We start from the raw sequence: 19,357 nt of genomic DNA on the forward strand, positions 1-19,357 counted from the left end.
TATCTATCAAGATAGTAGATGCATCACTAAAATGAGAAAAACTTTGGGTAGTTTTATCGTATCTTCTAGTAGTCTTTCTTGAATAGCTTCTAGAAACTATATACTAAGACTCAAATACATAAAAAGTGTGTTCTGACTTGAATTTGCCAACATACAAAAATATAACCCTAACAAAACACATTATGACATTAACAAATGAAGTATTGCCAGTAATTTTCTTTTTGAAGGATAATTAAATTCAATGTATTTATGTGCTTGAATTTAATTGGAAAACCTAATGTACTGTACATTAAAAAAAAAAAAAACTATATCTAAGATTTATTCTTGTTTTAAATAATGCTAATCAGCTTCTTGTTTTTTTAAAAGAAAAATAGTTAGGGTGATAAGTCTTTATGCTTGAGCCATAAGTTGATATGAACTTCATCAATTATAAATGCAAACATATATGTATATATTTATTTACTTTTCTTAAATGTATAATCAACTTCATGCAATTCATTTAAAAGTAATGACGTTAAAACAAATGAATAACTATCCTAAATATTACATTTGTCTACTTATAGCATTTATGTTTAAAAGAACTTTCACTTAAATTTAGTTGTACCGAAGTGAACTAAAATGCTACATTAATGTAGTTCAACAAAAACATTGCAACAATAAATGTTATGCTTAAAATTTTAGATATTTGAGATTTATATGTATTTTTAATAAATTTGGATTTAGATTAAGTGTTTTCAACTCGAATATGTTCTTTCCCATTATGCAAGTGCACAAAAATAGATCGAAATAGACCAAAATTAATCCAACTGACATGAATGACTGAATATGACCAAATGGAATGAAGTGGACCAAATGGACTAAATATGACCGAATAGGAAAAAGGTGGTCTAAATAGACCGATTAGGACCGAAGTGGACATAATGGAGGAATAGGACCAAATTGGATTGAATAGGACTGAAATAGAGATACTGGACCAAAGTGGATAAAATAGGACAGAATGGACCAAAGTAGACTGGATAGAAGTAGTGTGGACTGAATAGGACCGAAGTGGACAGAATGGACCGAATAGAACTAAAGTGGACAAATGGACCGAATAAGACCAAAGTGGACTGAATGGCCCGAATACTGCTGAAGTGGAACAAAGTGGACAGAATGGACCGAATAAGACCAAGTGGACCGGATAGAGCCAATATGGACTGAATGGACGAATTGGACTAAATAAGACCGAATGGGCTGAATTGGACCAAATAGAGCTTCAGTGGACAGAATGGACTAAATAAGACCGCAGAGGACCAAATTGGACTGAAGAGGACAGAATGGACCAAATAGAACCAATATGAATCGAATATGACTTTTGAATATTTATCATTTTTACTGCATTTTTAGGGATCATATTTCTAATGTTTATTTTATTATTTTCTTTGTATTTTTTAAACTCAAAATTAAAGAGTTTAGTCCAAATATAATAAAATTTCATACTTTTCACCCAAAAATGAAGAAAAAATAAAATTTTGAGCTAAACTTGATAAGAAAACCTACAAAAAGAATCAATTTAAGGCCTAATTAGTCTAAAATGGTCTTAAGGCGGACCGAAATCGACTAAGTGGACCAAATTGGACCAAGTGGAACAATTGGACCGAAGTAGACCTAATTGGACCAATGTAGACCTAATTGGATTGAATAGAAATTGCTTAATTTTTAAGGAGAATAAATTATGTTCAGAAAATTGTGGAGAAAAAATTATACATTATATTACAATACAAAATAATTATTTATTTCCATGCATCATGTGAGTTTGCGACTAGTTGTTTTCATGCTGACTTAATTAGGTAACACTTATCCCCCATTGAATATCTTTATAAACTGGGACATCTACTCATTTGTAGTTCTAGTTAGCTCAGCTGATAAAATCTTTTATTGTCAAATAAAAGATCTAAGATTCAAACCTCCACCTACACTAAAAAATCAATTGGTTACTAGGCTTAATTAATGATAACGAAAAGCAATCATTATGGGGCAAACCTTATAGGTTAAATTCAATTTTTTCTGTCAAAAATAAATCAAATAGGTCAACTCTAAGATTTTTTGGCATGCCATTAACATAAACTAAAATTACCTTTTTTTAATCTTTTTTTCTTTTTATTTGGCTTAGACAACACGCTTAACTAAGAGTCTTGTAATTCAATTGGTAGGCACATTATGGTGTTTCTAAGATATCCAAAATTCAAAAACACACACTAAAATGAGGCATAACTGGAGCATTAAGTTGCAAACTAGCTAAGGAAACTATTATTCATGAATATTTGATTTCTTATTAATTAAAAAAAAATGCACCAAGTTCCAAGTACATAAAAATATCTCACTTCTTAATTTTTTTGCTACCTAATGTCTTCTTCTTGGTTATTTATTTATTTATTTATTTATATTTTTCCAGGTCTCCTTTAAACCAAATATAATGTCTTTTCCTGCAACCAAAAGTTGAAAATTTAAAATCATATTACCTTCATGAGAGCAAAAGTTAACTCCAAATATGTTTGTAGCTATTTTTTTCAACTTATCACATGACGATATATAAAACTATATATGTGTATTATTTAAACAATTCACATAATCTATATATATCTAAAAACTTAAGCGTAGCATTTATTGTTACTACTCTCCCGTTGAGCCACATCAGCGACCACATCATCTACCTATTTCCAATTATAATTTCCCTTTTACATTTTCATCTCTCCACAACTTTCAACCTTAATGTCACTCTTCATCTATCCCTTTCTCTTCTTTTTATTTTTATTTTTACTTCAAATTCTCTTCTTCTTCTTCTTTTTATTTTGCCTCTTCTTATCCCCATTCTATTACTATAAATATGTCATTCTCTCTCTCATTTTATACATAATTTTCTACATGAAAAAGGTTATTACTCTCTCTCTTTCATGTTTTATTTTGTGTGAATTTTTAATCTTTTGTATCTCTACTTTAGATTGATAAATTTATGTGTTCTTTAGAATTCTATTTTGGGTTGATGCAATTTGGTTTTATGTTTTTAATTTATTATCTTTTTTCTTTTTTCTTTTTTATGATTGTTAAATGTTATCATATTACATATAAAGATATTTTACAAGGATATAATGTTATTCTATTATATGGCATGGCTTGGATAATTTGGTGTTTGACTCATGACTATGTTTTTTTATTCAGACGCTTCTTCTTCTCATTTTATTTTCTATTTCTCTCCTGAAAAATGTGATCTCTCTCTCTCTCTCTCTCTCTCTCTCTCTCTCTCTCTCTCTCTCTCTCTCTCTCTATATATATATATATATATAACAACTTTACTTTAGGTTGATGAATCATTGTATTTTTTTTTATAATACTATTTTGGGTTAATAAGACTTGGTAGTGGGTTTTTTTTTTTTTTTTAGTTTTCCATCACAAGTCTTCTCTCTCTCTCTTATAGCTTTCGTTTGTTTGTTTGTTTTTTTTTTTTTTGACATAATACTTAGTTATTTTGGAAATGAGATTTTATATTTATATGAAAATACAATCTTGGCTATGTATTTGAATGTGTCTACCAACTATTAAAATCACCTAAGATGAATATGTATAGACAATATTCTTGTTTTAATTTTTCATTGATTTATTATTTAGTTATAACATCAAAATTAAATTATATGAATAAGTAAACTTAAAACTACCTAAGATAAATTTGTTCTCCTTGTTTGGCCAACCCTGACAATTGGTTTGGTTGCAATTACTGGTTCAAATCATTCTTCTATGTCCTTGTTTGGTTTAAAGCCAATATATTTATATATTTAATATTGCCAAAATTTTAAAAGAAGAAAGTAAATAATAAAAAGAATAATGATATAGCCAATGATGTGGAGGATGGGGAGGCTCAGCAAGAGTATAGTAACAATAAATGAAATATAAAGATCCGGTTAAAGGCAATTAAATCTTAATAAATAAAGTCTATGTAGTCTTCTTCTTCTTTTTTGTTGGTTAGGTCATGTTCTCTTTACGTTGTTATACAAATTATTTTCTTTCATTTTGATAGATGAAGTGTTCAATTTTAGACATAAAGTATTCTTTTTTCTACATATTATTTTAAATATTAAATTTATAATATGGTATAATCTCTTAGGAATGTCTAAAAAATATGCAGTTTCAATCTCATGTATCCATATTAGTAAACAATATCCAATCAATAGTTCGAAACTACTCTTGCAATAAGAAAAATTGTTAATATGATAATCTCTATTAGGAGAATGAAAATTTTGATTAATATATTTGAAACTTAAATAATTTAGTTGTATAGGAAAAATTAGGAAAATATAATTCAAAAAACATAATTTAGCAAAATATGGACCACCTAAAAAATGAATAATATCAATCAAACAAATCCAAACCATAAAATGATGATATATTTTCTGAGATAGATAAATGAAAAATAATTTTTTAATTTTTTAGGAGATAAATTATTTTCCACAAAATTTAGAGAACAATTTTTTAGGAGATAAATTATTTTCCACATATATGATACCACTGTAACGAGATGCTATCTCTTGTTACAGTGGTATCATATATGTGGATTGAGATACAAATATATCATATATAGCAATTTAGGGTATTGCACTTGATCCAATTGCTCTCATTCATCTCAAAATATTTTACTTCTTCGATTTTTAACTTTTCATTATTTACTTCTAATTTTTAATTCAATGGGTGAAATTGAAAATTGCTTTTTTCAACTCTCAATTTCAGTTATTGAGAGCAATTGAACATCATGCTCAACATTCACAATAGGAGGCTCCCATGATCTGTGGACCCATTTGTTGGAAGAGAGCTAGCTGCATGCATCTAAAACAAGTGATAATTACTCCTTCTCAATAAGGAGAGTGCCTATGCAAATTGCAATGCAACACCTTGAGGGCGTGATACTCTAAAATTAAACCTTAGGCCAAAAAATAAAAATAAAAGAGAAAAATTTTACTACATGACTAATGTCCCTCTGTATCACCACTAGCTTCTATTTCAGTCCTCAGCAAGGCCCGACTGTATCAATCATCATTTTAAAAACGCATTACTAACTCAGGGCAGGATGGGTAGCCCTGCCTCCATGACACTTCTGAGTAATGGTACAAACTCAATATGTTTTACAATTTTTTTCATAATTGTTGACATGGTCTATTGTGATCTATGCAACATCATTCAGTATGTGGCTGGCTCAAAGCAGAATATGATGATCCAAAGAATGGAACTTTCACAGGACCACCTGTGAAAACCCCAAGTCTGGATTTGTTTGCTCATGACCGTTGTTACTAAAACATTGTGGTCCCATACAATTAAAGCCAAGACTGATAGTCTGTTGAACTAGGCTCTTGTGTGCCACAATATTCAACCTGTTTGATGCATCCAGCTATAGGAGCTGATCAGCGAGTACATCAAGTTGCACTAAAAGTTAAACTAAAAAGAAATGACATTCAAAATGTATTAAATAATAGTTATGATAGTCATCAAAAGCCTTCGCGGAAAACTTGACAACTAGAGAATTCTCAGTCCATATGCACAATCCTTTAGTCAAACCTTCTTTTTTTGGGGTCTCAACCACAAGAAATAAAAATAAAAATAAAAATGTTCCATGTTAAGAAACCATTTGCACAAACAAGGATGTACTGAAAAAAAAATGTTCAAGTCTTTAATTCTAATCATTCTCTTCTTCAAATTTTGCACCTCCCTTGACACCTTAACAACAAACCAATCCATCAAGGATGGCCAATCTTTGATTTCCAAACACAACAATTTTGCCTTAGGCTTCTTCAGCCCTGGCAACTCTAGCTACAAGTATCTTGGCATTTGGTATGTCAAAGTGACACCACAAACTGTTGTGTGGGTTGCAAATAGGAACGATCCTATTATTGATTCTTCTGGAGTTCTCTCAATCAACCAATATGGAGATCTTGTCCTCTATGACAGCAATAACCCTCTACTTTGGTCTACAAATGTTTCTGTCCAGGACCAAGTGACAACGTCCTCGGTAGCTCAGCTTCATGATTCAGGAAATTTGGTATTATTCCAGGACAAAAACAAAAAGGTGTGGCAAAGCTTTGACTATCCTACAGATACTCAGCTTCCAAACTTGAAGCTTGGTTTGAATCTTAAAACTGGATATAACATGTTCCTAACATCTTGGAAGTCAAAAGATGACCCTGAAACTGGAAATTATAGCTATAAGATGAATCTTAATGGCTCTCCACAAGTGTTTTTGTACAACGGTTCAACCCCATATTGGAGAAGTCCTCTTTGGCCATTGAAAAATATATCAGGTCAGAAGTTATTTTTGATTAACAACCAAGATGAAATATCTTCCAAATACTTTGATGATGATCCTTCCATCATGACAAGAGTAGTGTTGGACAACACTGGATTGCTTCAGATACTTATGTGGGATGATGGTGTTCATCAGTGGAAGGAACAATGGTCAACACCTAAATACCGGTGTGACAAGTATGGGCAATGTGGTTCGTATAGTAAATGCAATCCTGATAATGTTAATAAGTTTGAGTGCATGTGTCTGCCAGGGTATGAGCCCAGGTCTCCAAGGGATTGGTATTTCAGGGATGGTTCTGAGGGTTGTGTGAGGAAGAACTTGGGGTTGTCTATGTGTAAAAATGGAGAAGGTTTTGTTAAATTGGAGCATTTGAACATTCCCGATTCATCACTTGATGCAGCTTGGATAGGCATGAGTATGAGTAGCTCGTGTGAGCGGGCACGCTTGACGAATTGTTCTTGCACTGCTTTTACCAGCATGAATATTGATGGAAAGGGAACCGGATGCTTGGCATGGTATGGTGAATTAATGGACATTTTACAGTTTACAGATGAAGGGTCGGAACTAAATGTTCGTGTGGATGCGACTGAGTTAGGTAGCATTCTTCACTTTTCACTCTCTTTTTCAATTTCTTTTCCTTTTTTTACTTTTTATTTTTTTTTCCTTTCATCTAAGTACATAAGGAAATCCAAAGGTTCACTTAGCAAGAAGAGGAAGCTGGCTATAGCATTAGCGTCTATTCTTGTGCCAATGTTTCTGGTATCCCTAGTAGCCTATATTTCGCTAACGAAGAAGAAAAAAATAAAAGGTAAATAAAGTCACTTGTGCATTGTATTGTTCAAATATACATATGTTCGGCTCAGCTATGACAAAATGTCCAATATATCAGGAGTCATTTAGATTAGTCCTCTACATGATGTGAGCTACATTATATAGACGCTCAATTACAAAGTAATATTAAGCAACGTCTCTCAATTATGTTTAGGGACAGTGAAGTGAAAAGCGCACAATCAATCATTAAATTTTAGGAGTACCGAAGGCTCTTTCGAGGGGAATGAGCTCAAAGACTGTGGTACACATCCAGATTTACTGATTTTCGATCTAAGCTGCGTAGTTGCTGCCACAGAAAATTTTTCTCCTACCAACAAACTTGGGCAAGGTGGTTTTGGCTCTGTATTTAAGGTACAATTACAATTCATAGACATTGTTGATATCTTGCACATTTTTTTATCTTTTTATATTCCATTACTGTAAGGTAGGACCAAAGTTATTGAAGAAGCGGATAGAGCTTTGTTGCTTTAAAATAACAGTCATGAGTAAGCTTAAGTTTGAGTCATGATTTCAGGGTCTATTATCCAATGGACAACAAATAGCTGTAAAAAGGCTGTCCAAGAGTTCTAGACAAGGAATAGAAGAATTCAAGAATGAAGTTATGTTGATTGCGAAACTTCAACACAAGAATCTTGTCAAACTGTTAGGTTGTTGCATTCAAGAGAAAGAAAATATGCTTTTTTATGAATACATGCCCAACAAAAGTCTAGACTCTTTTATTTTTGGTATGTCTTCTTTCTAAAAATCTACGGCCTTCATGATGTGCCTTTATTATATATGTGCAAAAAAGGATATATTTGAAGTACCTAAAACCACGTATTTCAACACTATTACATCACATTTTGAGTATACTTGAACAAATTTTATTGTAGATCATACAAGAAGTTCATTCCTAAATTGGAGTAAACGCTGTGAAATCATCATTGGGATTGCTCGGGGGATTTTGTATCTTCATCAAGACTCAAGATTGAAGATTATCCATAGGGATCTTAAAACCAGCAATGTCCTACTAGATGCAGAGATGAATCCCAAGATTTCAGATTTTGGCATGGCTCATATATTCAAAGAGGGCCAAACTCAAGACATGACAACCAGAGTTGTCGGAACATAGTAAGTATAAAACATGCATAAGCATAGGCACATGCTAGAATTGCACGCATACAAATAAATTAAAACATTATGCGAACTATAAGATGACATTTGATACTGGTTACTTGCAGTGGTTATATGTCACCAGAGTATGCAGTATTTGGAAAGTTTTCAACAAAATCAGATGTCTTTAGTTTAGGGGTCATCTTATTGGAGATCGTAAGTGGCAAAAAGAATAGTGATTCTTATCAGGGGCACCCTTCCCTAACTTTAATAGGGCATGTAAGTAACAAAAAACAACAATCTTTTACCATTTGCATTTACAATACAACTTTTTATATATGATTCTACCAACCACACAGGTTTGGGAACTATGGAGAGAAGATAGAGCTTTGGATATAGTTGATTCATCGATAAAGGAGTCATGTGTTTCTGATGAAGTCTTGAGATGCATTCAAGTTGGGTTGTTATGTGTACAAGAAGAAGTAGTGGATCGACCAACTATGTTGGCAGTTCATCTCATGCTGAGTAGTGAAAGAACTCTTCCTTCTCCTAAACAACCTGCTTTCATTTTCAGAAGCCCTTCCAAAAAATTGGATTCAGTCACAGGAGCTTCTTGTTCTATAAATGAAGTGACAATAACTAAGTTTGAAGCTAGATAAAGGTAATGATTCTTGTTTAAACAATGAGACATCCTTAGTAGATTTTTCTCTCTTTTTTTTAACAGCACACTATTGCCTATTACATCCCTCTTATGCCATTTGCATATATAATATGTAGTACTAGGATTTTGTATTGAAAAAATGAGCCATTTTTGTTTAGATCTCATAGGTTCAAGTATGTGGTAAGCAAACTCAGAGAGTTAGGAGCCATTGCAACATAAAGTTGCGTAAAACTAATCAAAAGGGTTATTCTTGGGATCCCTGTGGCTGTGATACTTTACGCTAAGTGCTTCCTTGGCTCTTTTCTTGTTTTTTATTGTATAGTTTAAACAGGTACTTATGACAGCAGACTATCCAAACCAACACAATTGACTATTTCGTCGAAGATTGCCGAGACTGTTATATCTATCAAGTGCGAACGAAAATGAGGCCTAGTTGGACCATTAAGTAGCAAGCTAGGCAAACTTTAGCTAGAGAATTGATTTTTCCTTGTGCACAAACTGCTTCTTTATATCTTTGCTTCCCAAATATCTTTTCTTTTATGTTAGAAATTTAAAAGAGTTAAAATCATTGTACCTCCATAGGGATCATTCAAATATATGTAGCAGTACAACTCCAACTTGACCCGTCAATCTTAGATCAACCCAAAACAAATGATTTTATCAATTCATTAACCGACTCACGGTAAAAAGCAAAAACTTCAAGATCACTGTCCTTGAGTATTTCTATCTTTAATTTTGGTCCTAGGTGCGTCTAAAAGCATAAACCTTGCTATAATAACTTGAAAATTCGATTAAATCCTGAAGTTGATAAAAAAGGAGCTAAAAAAGATTACCTTTTCAACTGATGGAACAATAATACAAGGAATACATTACACTGGTCACTCCAAATTATTAGGGGACGTTTGGTAGACTGTAATAGACATTGTAATGTAATAGATATTCATATGGTATAACTATTCAATTGTTTAGTTATGTTTTTATTACAATGAATAGTTATTCCTTATGAATAGTTATTTTTCAAAATGAGGAATAACTATTCCTTATCAAAAGTACTGAATGTCTATTCTTTCACCTTATGTAAAACTTTTTTTAAAAATTTCCTAAAAAGCCATTAGTTGTCACATCTTCAAAAGGAAAGAAAATAAATTTTTATTTTTGTTAATTATTAGCTCTATTTTGAACACCCTAAAATAAGTGTATTTTAGGAAATTTGACTTTAAAATGATTTAATTACATCTTCTTTTTATACTCTACTAAATTGTAGATGCATATTCAGAATTCTATTCCTAAATGTTCACCAAACTAATGAATAGTAATACTTATTACATTCCAACTTAATATATTCTTTGTAATACTAATTCATATTCCCATGTAAAAATCATTATAGTGTATCAAACGTGCCCTTTTGATAAAGACATTCAGTACTTTTGATAAAGAATAGTTATTCCTCATTTTGAAGAATAACTATTCATAAGGTATACACTACATTGGTCACCCCAAATTATTAGTGTTTCCTCCACCCAAATAACACCACATTCACAGCATGGAAAACAAAGTTACAACGCTTCCCCAGTTTCATGAACTTGGGCGTGGTGTTACATAGGAGCTAACATTATATTTTCCTTTGTATATACCAATTTACCTACATAATGTGAGTTGCCTGTGTGACTGATGGGCGATGGCGGAGTTAGAAATTTTTTGTTATGGAGGCTAAACTAGATAGAACAAAATTTTAATATATATATATACAGACACACAAGTATATAAATATAATAAATAACCCTATTCAAAAAATTAATAATAATATAAAAAAAAACTTAATTTAATTACATGAATTAAGTAACCATAAGATTCTCAAAAAAAATAAAAAATAAAAAAAATAACCATACAATATCATCAATACAAATATATGAAGCAAACATGTGGAGTAGAAGTGCCTATTATGTGGCTCCTGAAGTTTTACATAGATCAATGTAAATATATGATATAAAATAGCCCTTAAAAATATAATATAATATAGAAAAATGTTGTTCATAAAAAAAAAAAATATATATATATATATATAGAAAAATGTTAAAAGTGCATTGGAAATTGGAAACCACTTACATATACCCAGCAGGTTTCTCAAAAAATTTCTTTTATTAATAAAAGTGGCTATGCTGCTACAGTATTTCGGTACTGTGCATTCAGAGCGTTGGCACTGTACAACACTGTAGCAGCAACAGTGCTTTGGTTTTGTGATTTTTTTTTTCTTTTCAGTAATCTATTTGTGTTTTTTTTTTTCTTTTAATATTGATGTAAGCTGACATTTATATTATCATACTGACACAACAAATTTCATAATATTTTCACAATTATTGCCAAGTCAATTTTTTACCAGTTGAAATAAAATAATAAAATATGAGACTGTAACTAACCACAATTGAAAATAAATATTTTAAAAAAATGTTACAACACTTATTGTTATTACTATATTTTCACAATTGTTAAAATCTCAGTTTCTTATATATCAAATAAAAAAAATGCTAAATCTACAATATTTTAACATTAATTTCACAACAAATTATAGGTAAGTTATTATTGATGGATAGCACTGGAGCTACAGTGCGTTTGGTTTATTCAACTGGCACTGTAGCTACAGTGCCTAAAGAGGGTTTTTTTTTTTTTTTTTTTTTTTTCTTTCAGTAATCAGTTTGTGTTTTTTTTTTCTTTGAAATATTTATGTAAGCTAGCATATATATTGTTATACTGACACAACAAATTTTACAATATTTTCACAATTATTGACGGACCAATTTCTTACAAGTCAAAATAAAATAATAAAATATGAGACTATGACTAACCACAATTGAAAATAAATGTTTTGAGAAAATGTTACAACACTTATTATTATCACAATATTTTCACAATTGTTGATATCTTAGTTTCTTATAGATCAAATAAAAAAATGCTAAGTCCACAACATTTTAACATTAATTTCTACAATGCCTAAAGTTTTTTTTTCCCCAGTAATCGATTTGTGTTTTTTTTTTTTTTTAATATTTATGTAAGCTGGCATATATATTGTTATACCAATACAACAAATTTCACAATATTTTTACAAATATTGAAGTATCAATTTCTTACAAGTTAAAATAAAATAATAAAATATGAGACTGTAACCAACCACAACTGAAAATAAATGTTTTGAGAATAATAATAACAATGTTATCAACTTAAAACTAATAATAACTTGTCATTTATAATTTGTTCTAAAAATGTTATGAATGTAGCATTTCTCTTAAATAAAATAAAAAAAATATCTATTAGGATCCTAAAAATGAAGATATTATGAAAATATTGTGATATTTTATTGTATTCTTAGACTTCTTTTTTAATATAATCAAATTGAATGAGCCAAAATTCACAATTTTATACACAGAATTTATATTAATTTTCTTATATTGGGGCAGCACATGCAGCCCACGCTAGTATGTCAAAAAAGTGCGAATGCACTAAAGGTACAGTAACAAAAATAGTAATTTGGTTTGTTCAATCATTGCAATGTTTCGCTGCCACTTTCTCTTTTTATTTTTTATTTTTTAATATTTATAAAGCTGTTAGTTAATATAATAAATTGTCACAATATTTTTCACAATTGTTGAGGTGTTAATTCCTTATTGGTCAAAATAAAATATTGTATTAGAATTAACCACAACTAAAAATAAAGGTATTGTGAAAAAAGAAATGTTACATCTACAATATTTTTCACAACACTTTCATAACAAAAGTGTGAATACGTAAAGTTATAGTAGTAGCTACATTTTTTTTTTTTTTTTTGGGTTTGTTCAATTTGCACCGTTCATTGGCCTTCTTCTTTTCTTTTCTTTTTTTTCAAGTAATATCACCCAGTCAACTTTTTTTTTTTTTTTTAAATATATAGCTATTAGTTAGCACAACAAATTGTCACAATATTTTTCACAATTGTTGAGATGTTAATTCCTTATAGGTCAAAATAAAATATCATACTAGAACTAATCACAACTAAAAATAAAGGTATTGTTATACGATACAACAAATTTCATAATTATTGAGGTGTCACTTTCTTATAAATTGAAATAAAATAATAGAATATGAGATTGTGACCAACCACAATTGGAAACAAATGTTTTGTGAAAATGTTGTAGCACTTGTTGTGTGAATGTGTAAAGCTACTGTAGTAACTTTGATACTTTTTTGATTTATTCAATATGTACTATTCATCACAACTTGTCATCTATAATTTTAAAATCAGTAACAACTTGTCATGGGTCCATTTTAAAATCGATAACAACTTGTCATGGGTCCATTTTAAATTCGGTAACAACTTGTCATCTAGAATTTTTTATGAAAATATTATGGAAATAACATTTTTATAAAATAAATAATAATATATCAAACCGAAACTTACCACGGTTGAAAATAAAAGTATTGTGAAAATATCATAACATTTTGTTTTGTTCCTGGACTTCTTTTTTGGTTTAATCAAATTTGGTGAGTAAAAATTCACTGTTTCATGCACAATTGTCTTCTCTTGGTTTTTTGTTTTTGTTTTTTTAAATCATAGTTTAAAGTGGTTGTCCTAGTTAAAAATCAATAACAATTTACCATCTAGAATTTGTTGTGAAAATATTGTAGATGTAGCATTACTCTAAAATAAAATTATAAAAATATCATACTAAGGCCCACCATAGCTAAAATAAAGGTATTGAGAAAATATCATGACATTTATTGTATTCTTGACCTTTTTTTTTTTGTTTAACCAATTTGTTGGGCCAAAATTCATAGTTTTACTGACAGTTTTCTTGGGTTTTTTTAACACATTGTTTAAAGTTAAAAACACATAGTTTTACCACCAAAAAAAAAATTTAAAGAAAAAAGTCCTTTCCTCCTTTATGTTTAGGGTAGTTTCGTCCCCCAACTTTAAAATTGAATAATTTCCTCCTTTATATTTTGTAGACAAGCATATAGTCCTTGCTGTTATTCTCTTAGTTAAGTTCTAACAAAAACTTATGATACCTATAATATTTCATTGTGCAATATTTAAAATGCCTCACAAAATTTTAATGTCCCAAAAATTTTCTTCGTATATTTTGAGTTTTGTGTGTTAGTCATACTTAGAAAGTTAAAATAGTGATCTATGGTATTCTATTTGTTACCTAGAGAACACTAATTTATTAGAGGTTTAAATCTTCTAGATTTTTAATTTTATCTAATAAAAACTTCAATGACATATGTCTTTTGTTATTTTGTTATTTTGTTCTTTTTTTTTTTAAAAAAAGAAAGAATTTTTCCAAAATGTAATTTTTTTAAGTTAAGCATCGTAGTTAGGCTCATAAAATAAAATGATAAAGAAGGAAGTATAAATAACAAAATTTTTTTTTTTTGAGAATGTGAATAACAAAATATTCATTGCAAATGGTTGTAGGTATTTAATTTGATAAAGAGTTTCAATTGTAGCATATGCTATCATTTATTGTGAAAATTTTAATATTGTGACAATGTTTTATTAAAACTTAGTTGTTTATTGTTGGAAGATGACAACATTTGTTATCATTCTCAATAGATTTTTTTTTGTAAGTAGATACTATTTTTAGTAAATAGGTTCTAAGAAATTATCATACTAAATAGATAACCATATGTTAAATAATTATTCTAAATTTAAATACATGATTTGATACTACTTCAAAAAAAATTATATATAAAATTTTTGCACTCAAAGGGCAGCACGTGCAACCCTTAGGCTTCGTTTGGGAGTTCATAAGGGAATGAAATAGAATGGAATGATCATAAAGGAATGGAATAGAATTGAATGTATTTAAGTAAGGAATGTATTTAAGTAACCTTGATTGGATGTTTTAAAATGAAGGAATGGAAAGGAATGAAATTGAATGGAATGTAAGTAATCTTGTTTGGGAGTAACATAAAGGGAATAAAATCATTTTATGACAATATTACTATTAGACCCCTATTTTAAAATAAAGAGTTGAATATATAAAGGTATTTTGGGAGTTTTAGTAAAAATTCATTAAATCTAATTTCATTCCCTCCTATTCCTCCGAATTTCGGGGGAAATGAAAATTTGAGGTTTTAAGGGAATAGAGAGGAATGAGTGTTCCCTCCTACTCATTCCATTCCCTCTCACTTAAACTCTCAAACAAGCCACTTAAACTCTCAAACAAGGGAATGGATTTCCATTCCCTTCATTAAAACTCTCAAATAAGAGAAGGGAATAATATTCTAAAATTATTCTTTTCATTCGTTTTCATTTCATTCCATTCTCTTTTTCCAAACGAGGCCTTACTAGTAAAAAATAAAAAACTTACATACACCCTGCAACATTTACTCGGTTGTAAGCCACAAAATAGAGAACAAGCTGTAAACCACAAAATAGTTACCGACTTTTAGTCAGTTGTCAAAAGTCAAAACTCTCAAACTATTTACTCCGGCTCTTTAGCTACAAACTCATCTCAAACACAAACACAGAAAAAGAGAAAGAAGAGAAAGTGAAAGAGTGTTATACAATTGCAAGCTACGACTTACTAAACCAGAGAGATGTTATTTTCTTTATTATTATTATTATTATTATTATTATTATTATTTTGTATTTATAAGAGTACTCCAGATTCCAGATTTATAAAGGATTTTTTGTTCTGATAATATTGTTGATTTAGGTTTTGTGAAAGTTGTTTTGTTTTTTTTTTTTGATGGGTAACATAAATTCATTGCCACAAGAAAAAAGAAGTACAACAGGAAAGACAAAACAAGGAAAGAGACACCTAGCTATCATCCTGCCATCGCAGGAAAAGCAACCAAAGATAGACCCTTCCTAACTACAAAAGATTTACTTTACAAGCACAAGCTAACTAGTAAGGCGTATGTACTACCCTGTTGGACTCCCATTTCTAGAGCACCAAACTACAAGACCAGAAACAGCCCCAGGATCCTAACGTTGCACAAGTGTGTGCAACCTATTACACAGACCCAAGCCAATCATTGATCCTGGAGACGCTGCCCGGCAGTCGCCGCTACTTCTAAAACAGAGTCAGCAAAATCCAATGGGACTATTTCACAGCTGCGTTTTTTAGCACAAGTATCCTCATCCTTTGAAGTTTACTTTCCTCTCAAGCGCTTTGTTCCTATCACTTTCAACTGGGCGAGTGTTTGCTCATCATTTGTTCTCCCTTTTGCACGGGCAATTTTTTTTAGGCTGCCATTACCCAAGATTTGCTTTCCTTTCTCTTTTGTTTCGGCCTGAAAAATCATACCAGCTTTGGCTGTTTCTTTTACATCTTTATCCAAAGAGGCCTTTGTACTTGGGCTCCCTTGTGAGGAAGAGTCTTTTGGCCCATGAGAGGCAAGGCCTTTTAGCCCATGAGAAATAAAGCCTCTTTGCTCATTAGAAACCTCCAGAATTAATTGACCATGTGACTTCTCACAAGGATCAAAGACATTCATTACCTATTTTGAAATATCACTAATAGCCTGTACGTTCCCTGGGAGCTGTCCATCCACACGTGTGATGTTTCCACCTTCCCCAATAATGCCCTTCTCTATGCTTGTGTTCCCGCCCTCTAAATCTCTAGCCCAGAAGCTTTCCGATGAAGAACCAGTCGCCGGCCGAATCATCTCCTGCATTCCTTGCTCTGCAGAAATGCCATGATTCTTTTCCTTACTCGAGTTCTTTTCCTTGCCGGTCTCTTTTGCAGTCCACCCAGCCCTTAACCAATCCCCATACTGAGGACAAACACTTCTCCAATCTTTGAACATTGGGCAATGCTTATTATCATGCCCAAGCTTCCCACAAATAAAGCACACTGTAGGTAGCCTTTCATACTTAAATGAGAGCCATAGACGTTCTTCATCAAAGCTTGCAATATAAACTCCCCTTCTAAGTGGCTTATCAATCTCCAAATCCACACAAATCCTCATAAATTTTGCCTGATCAGATTGCCATGAATGCCTATCCACTTCAATAAATCTACCTATCTTGCTACCTACTTCTTCCCCTACTTCCTATGACATATGCTCAAAAGGAAGACCCCAAATTTGAACCCAAAAGGGAAAATGGGTGAACGAAATCTTTGTGGAAGTCAGCCCTTTTTTCCATCTGCAGAGTAAGAGGAGGTTGTTGTCAAAACTCCAAGGCCCACACCTCTTAACCCAATCTAATTGAAACTTAGAGCTAAACTTAAACTGGAGTATATTATTTTCCACTTCCACAATTCTCATGTCTGAACCCATTTTCCATGCTGATCTTAGGGTGTTCTTTAGAGCTCGTTGATTATGTTTCCTATCAGAGAGAAGCCGCCCAAAAAGACTTAAGGAACATTCTTCAAGGAGGTCTGAGCTGTTTGTGATAGTAATAGGAATAGCTTCTTCTTCCTCTTTTGTGAGCTGCAAGTTCTGTAAACTGTAAAGGATACTCTGGTCCATAACCTAAAATTTTTGTTTCTATCTAGAGAGAAACTAAAAGGCTACTATATAACTCTTAGAACTAGAGGTTAGGGATGGAGCAACTCGTATTCAAAAACGAGAGAAAAAAAACTCCTACTAGGGAGCGAAAAAAACTCCTTTCTAACACTCCTCTGAAAGTTGTTTTGTTGTTTGTATTTATTTGGAGGGGTTATGAGCAATGGGCTAGATTATTTTTTGGGTTTCCAGTATCATATGTTTTTGGGTTTTTCTAAATTAAAATTCTAGGCCCAAATGAATATCAAGAGTAAAATTTTCATCAAAATCCTAGGGGGCCCGGTAAGTATATATGTAAGTAATTTTATGATAATCAATAATAACAATAGCACTGTAAATAAAAGAATCCCAAAGGTCCCCCCTAGCTCCTCCACTGTTTGTGATTGAGTCTATGTGAGACCTATGTCACGCCCAAACCCAACTATAAAAATAGGCACGTGACAACTGCCGCACACTTATAAAGTAAACACCCTATAAGTGTACAAGACCTTCTTAGCCACTAAAATTTATTCTCAAAAATTAAATTAAATTAATTCAAAATACCTCAACAAATTCTTTATGAATAGATCTCCAATAATTTAATAGGAACAAAATCTAAACCTCATGTACATAGTGTCTGCTTCAGTTGAGGTATCTCTAAATCTCAGTTCTTTTTGGCTCCATTATTTTGCTTAATGATTTTTGTTTCCCTTATTACATTTTGTTATATGGATTGGTTTGCTGCTTGGTTTTGAATCTTTATTATTGTTCTGAGAGTTTGGGACTTTGGCGGAGATATAATTTAATAATTGAGAAATAGAGAGAGATAGAAAAGCCTAGGAAAATTGATCGTATATGGACTCTTTAAAGATTATCTATATCTCTGTGGTATGCTTTGGCAAATTGATTGATAGCTGCTATCATAGGTGGTTCGCTCTTTAAGTCTTATCTATATCAAATACAGAGTGTGCTTTGGCAAAACATTGTATACTTTTTTTCTTACCGTTTTTCTTTTCTGTGTCTTATTTTTTATGCTAAAGGTGTGTTTTAATTTATGAAATAAGCTATAGTTGGATTGGTACCCAATTAGTTGTGGTGAAACCCTACTTTTGGCTTAGGTGGTATTCCTGTATCTTCTTAGTTTGATTTTCAATATTTATGTAGTTTTGTATAGTGCTTTATTTCCCTCTGTACACTCTGTTTATCTGGCTTTTTTTTTTGTGCCTCTTTTTCATTTCTAATAAATTTTTACATCTACCAATCCAAAAAATAAAAAAAATCCAATGAGGGAGTTAACTCAGCTAAGTCCAATCCTTGTCTCGGGTGTATTTACAAGGACATGAGAGGAGAGGAAAGATGAGGAATGGGGTGGGGAGTTACCATTTCCCTGTTTGGATGTTTTGAGGGAGAGAGAATTTGAGAGGATTTCAAAATATCATGAGTTGACGCTGATTTTCTTTCAGACTTTGTTTGAATGGAAAAATACTTTGGGTGTTCTTACTTTATTGATTTGTGGTTGAAAGCCATTACAATTGGGAGTTTAGGGCCCACTTCCAAAGTAGTATTGTAGTTGTGGATTGCTCAGGGAAGAAGCTGAGAATTGCAGAATGAAAGTATTATTACTTAAAGTGAAATCATAGCACCCTGAAAGCTTGGATTATATTTATGGTCATTGAAAGTATAAGACATTGTCTTTTTGCCATTCATATTAAATCATAACTTTTTTGTTCTTTTGTTAATTACTTTATTTATTGATTAGCTGTTAAGGTGGCTGTCAAACACAATACTTTACTGTGAGACCCAGCTAATATGGATTTTATATTTTTATTGAATTAGTTCTCCAAATGTGTGCTAAGTGTTTATTAGGTAGAATTTGATTATATAGATGATTCACAAAAATCCTTAATTGTAATTTGAGATGTGACTAACATTTTTCTTGGACTGTACGTGATAAATGGTATTGAAATTTTTTTTTTTGT

General features: G+C 31.3%; 1 protein-coding gene across 1 annotated transcript; it reads left to right on the forward strand.

The window, feature by feature from the left end:
• The first annotated feature begins 5,630 nt into the window (after positions 1–5,630).
• Positions 5,631–9,099, forward strand: LOC112025570 (G-type lectin S-receptor-like serine/threonine-protein kinase RKS1). The gene is made up of 6 exons (XM_065774001.1): positions 5,631–7,133; positions 7,365–7,507; positions 7,671–7,881; positions 8,029–8,266; positions 8,377–8,527; positions 8,608–9,099. Exons 1-6 carry the CDS (start codon positions 5,636–5,638, stop codon positions 8,905–8,907), a joined length of 2,541 nt encoding a protein of 846 aa, XP_065630073.1. The 5' UTR covers positions 5,631–5,635; the 3' UTR covers positions 8,908–9,099.
• The last annotated feature ends 10,258 nt before the right edge of the window (positions 9,100–19,357 follow it).

This window comes from Quercus suber, unplaced genomic scaffold (assembly GCF_002906115.3).
Source record: "Quercus suber isolate HL8 unplaced genomic scaffold, Cork oak 2.0 scaffold_84, whole genome shotgun sequence".
Lineage (NCBI taxonomy): Eukaryota > Viridiplantae > Streptophyta > Magnoliopsida > Fagales > Fagaceae > Quercus > Quercus suber.

Bases quoted from the DNA above. Each gene is read 5' to 3' on its own strand.
- LOC112025570 (XM_065774001.1), top strand. From the start codon at position 5,636: ATGTTAAGAAACCATTTGCACAAACAAGGATGTACTGAAAAAAAAATG. The intron at 7,508-7,670 runs GTACAATTACAA...TCATGATTTCAG, and splicing joins GTTTTGGCTCTGTATTTAAG to GGTCTATTATCCAATGGACA. The intron at 8,267-8,376 runs GTAAGTATAAAA...GGTTACTTGCAG, and splicing joins ACCAGAGTTGTCGGAACATA to TGGTTATATGTCACCAGAGT.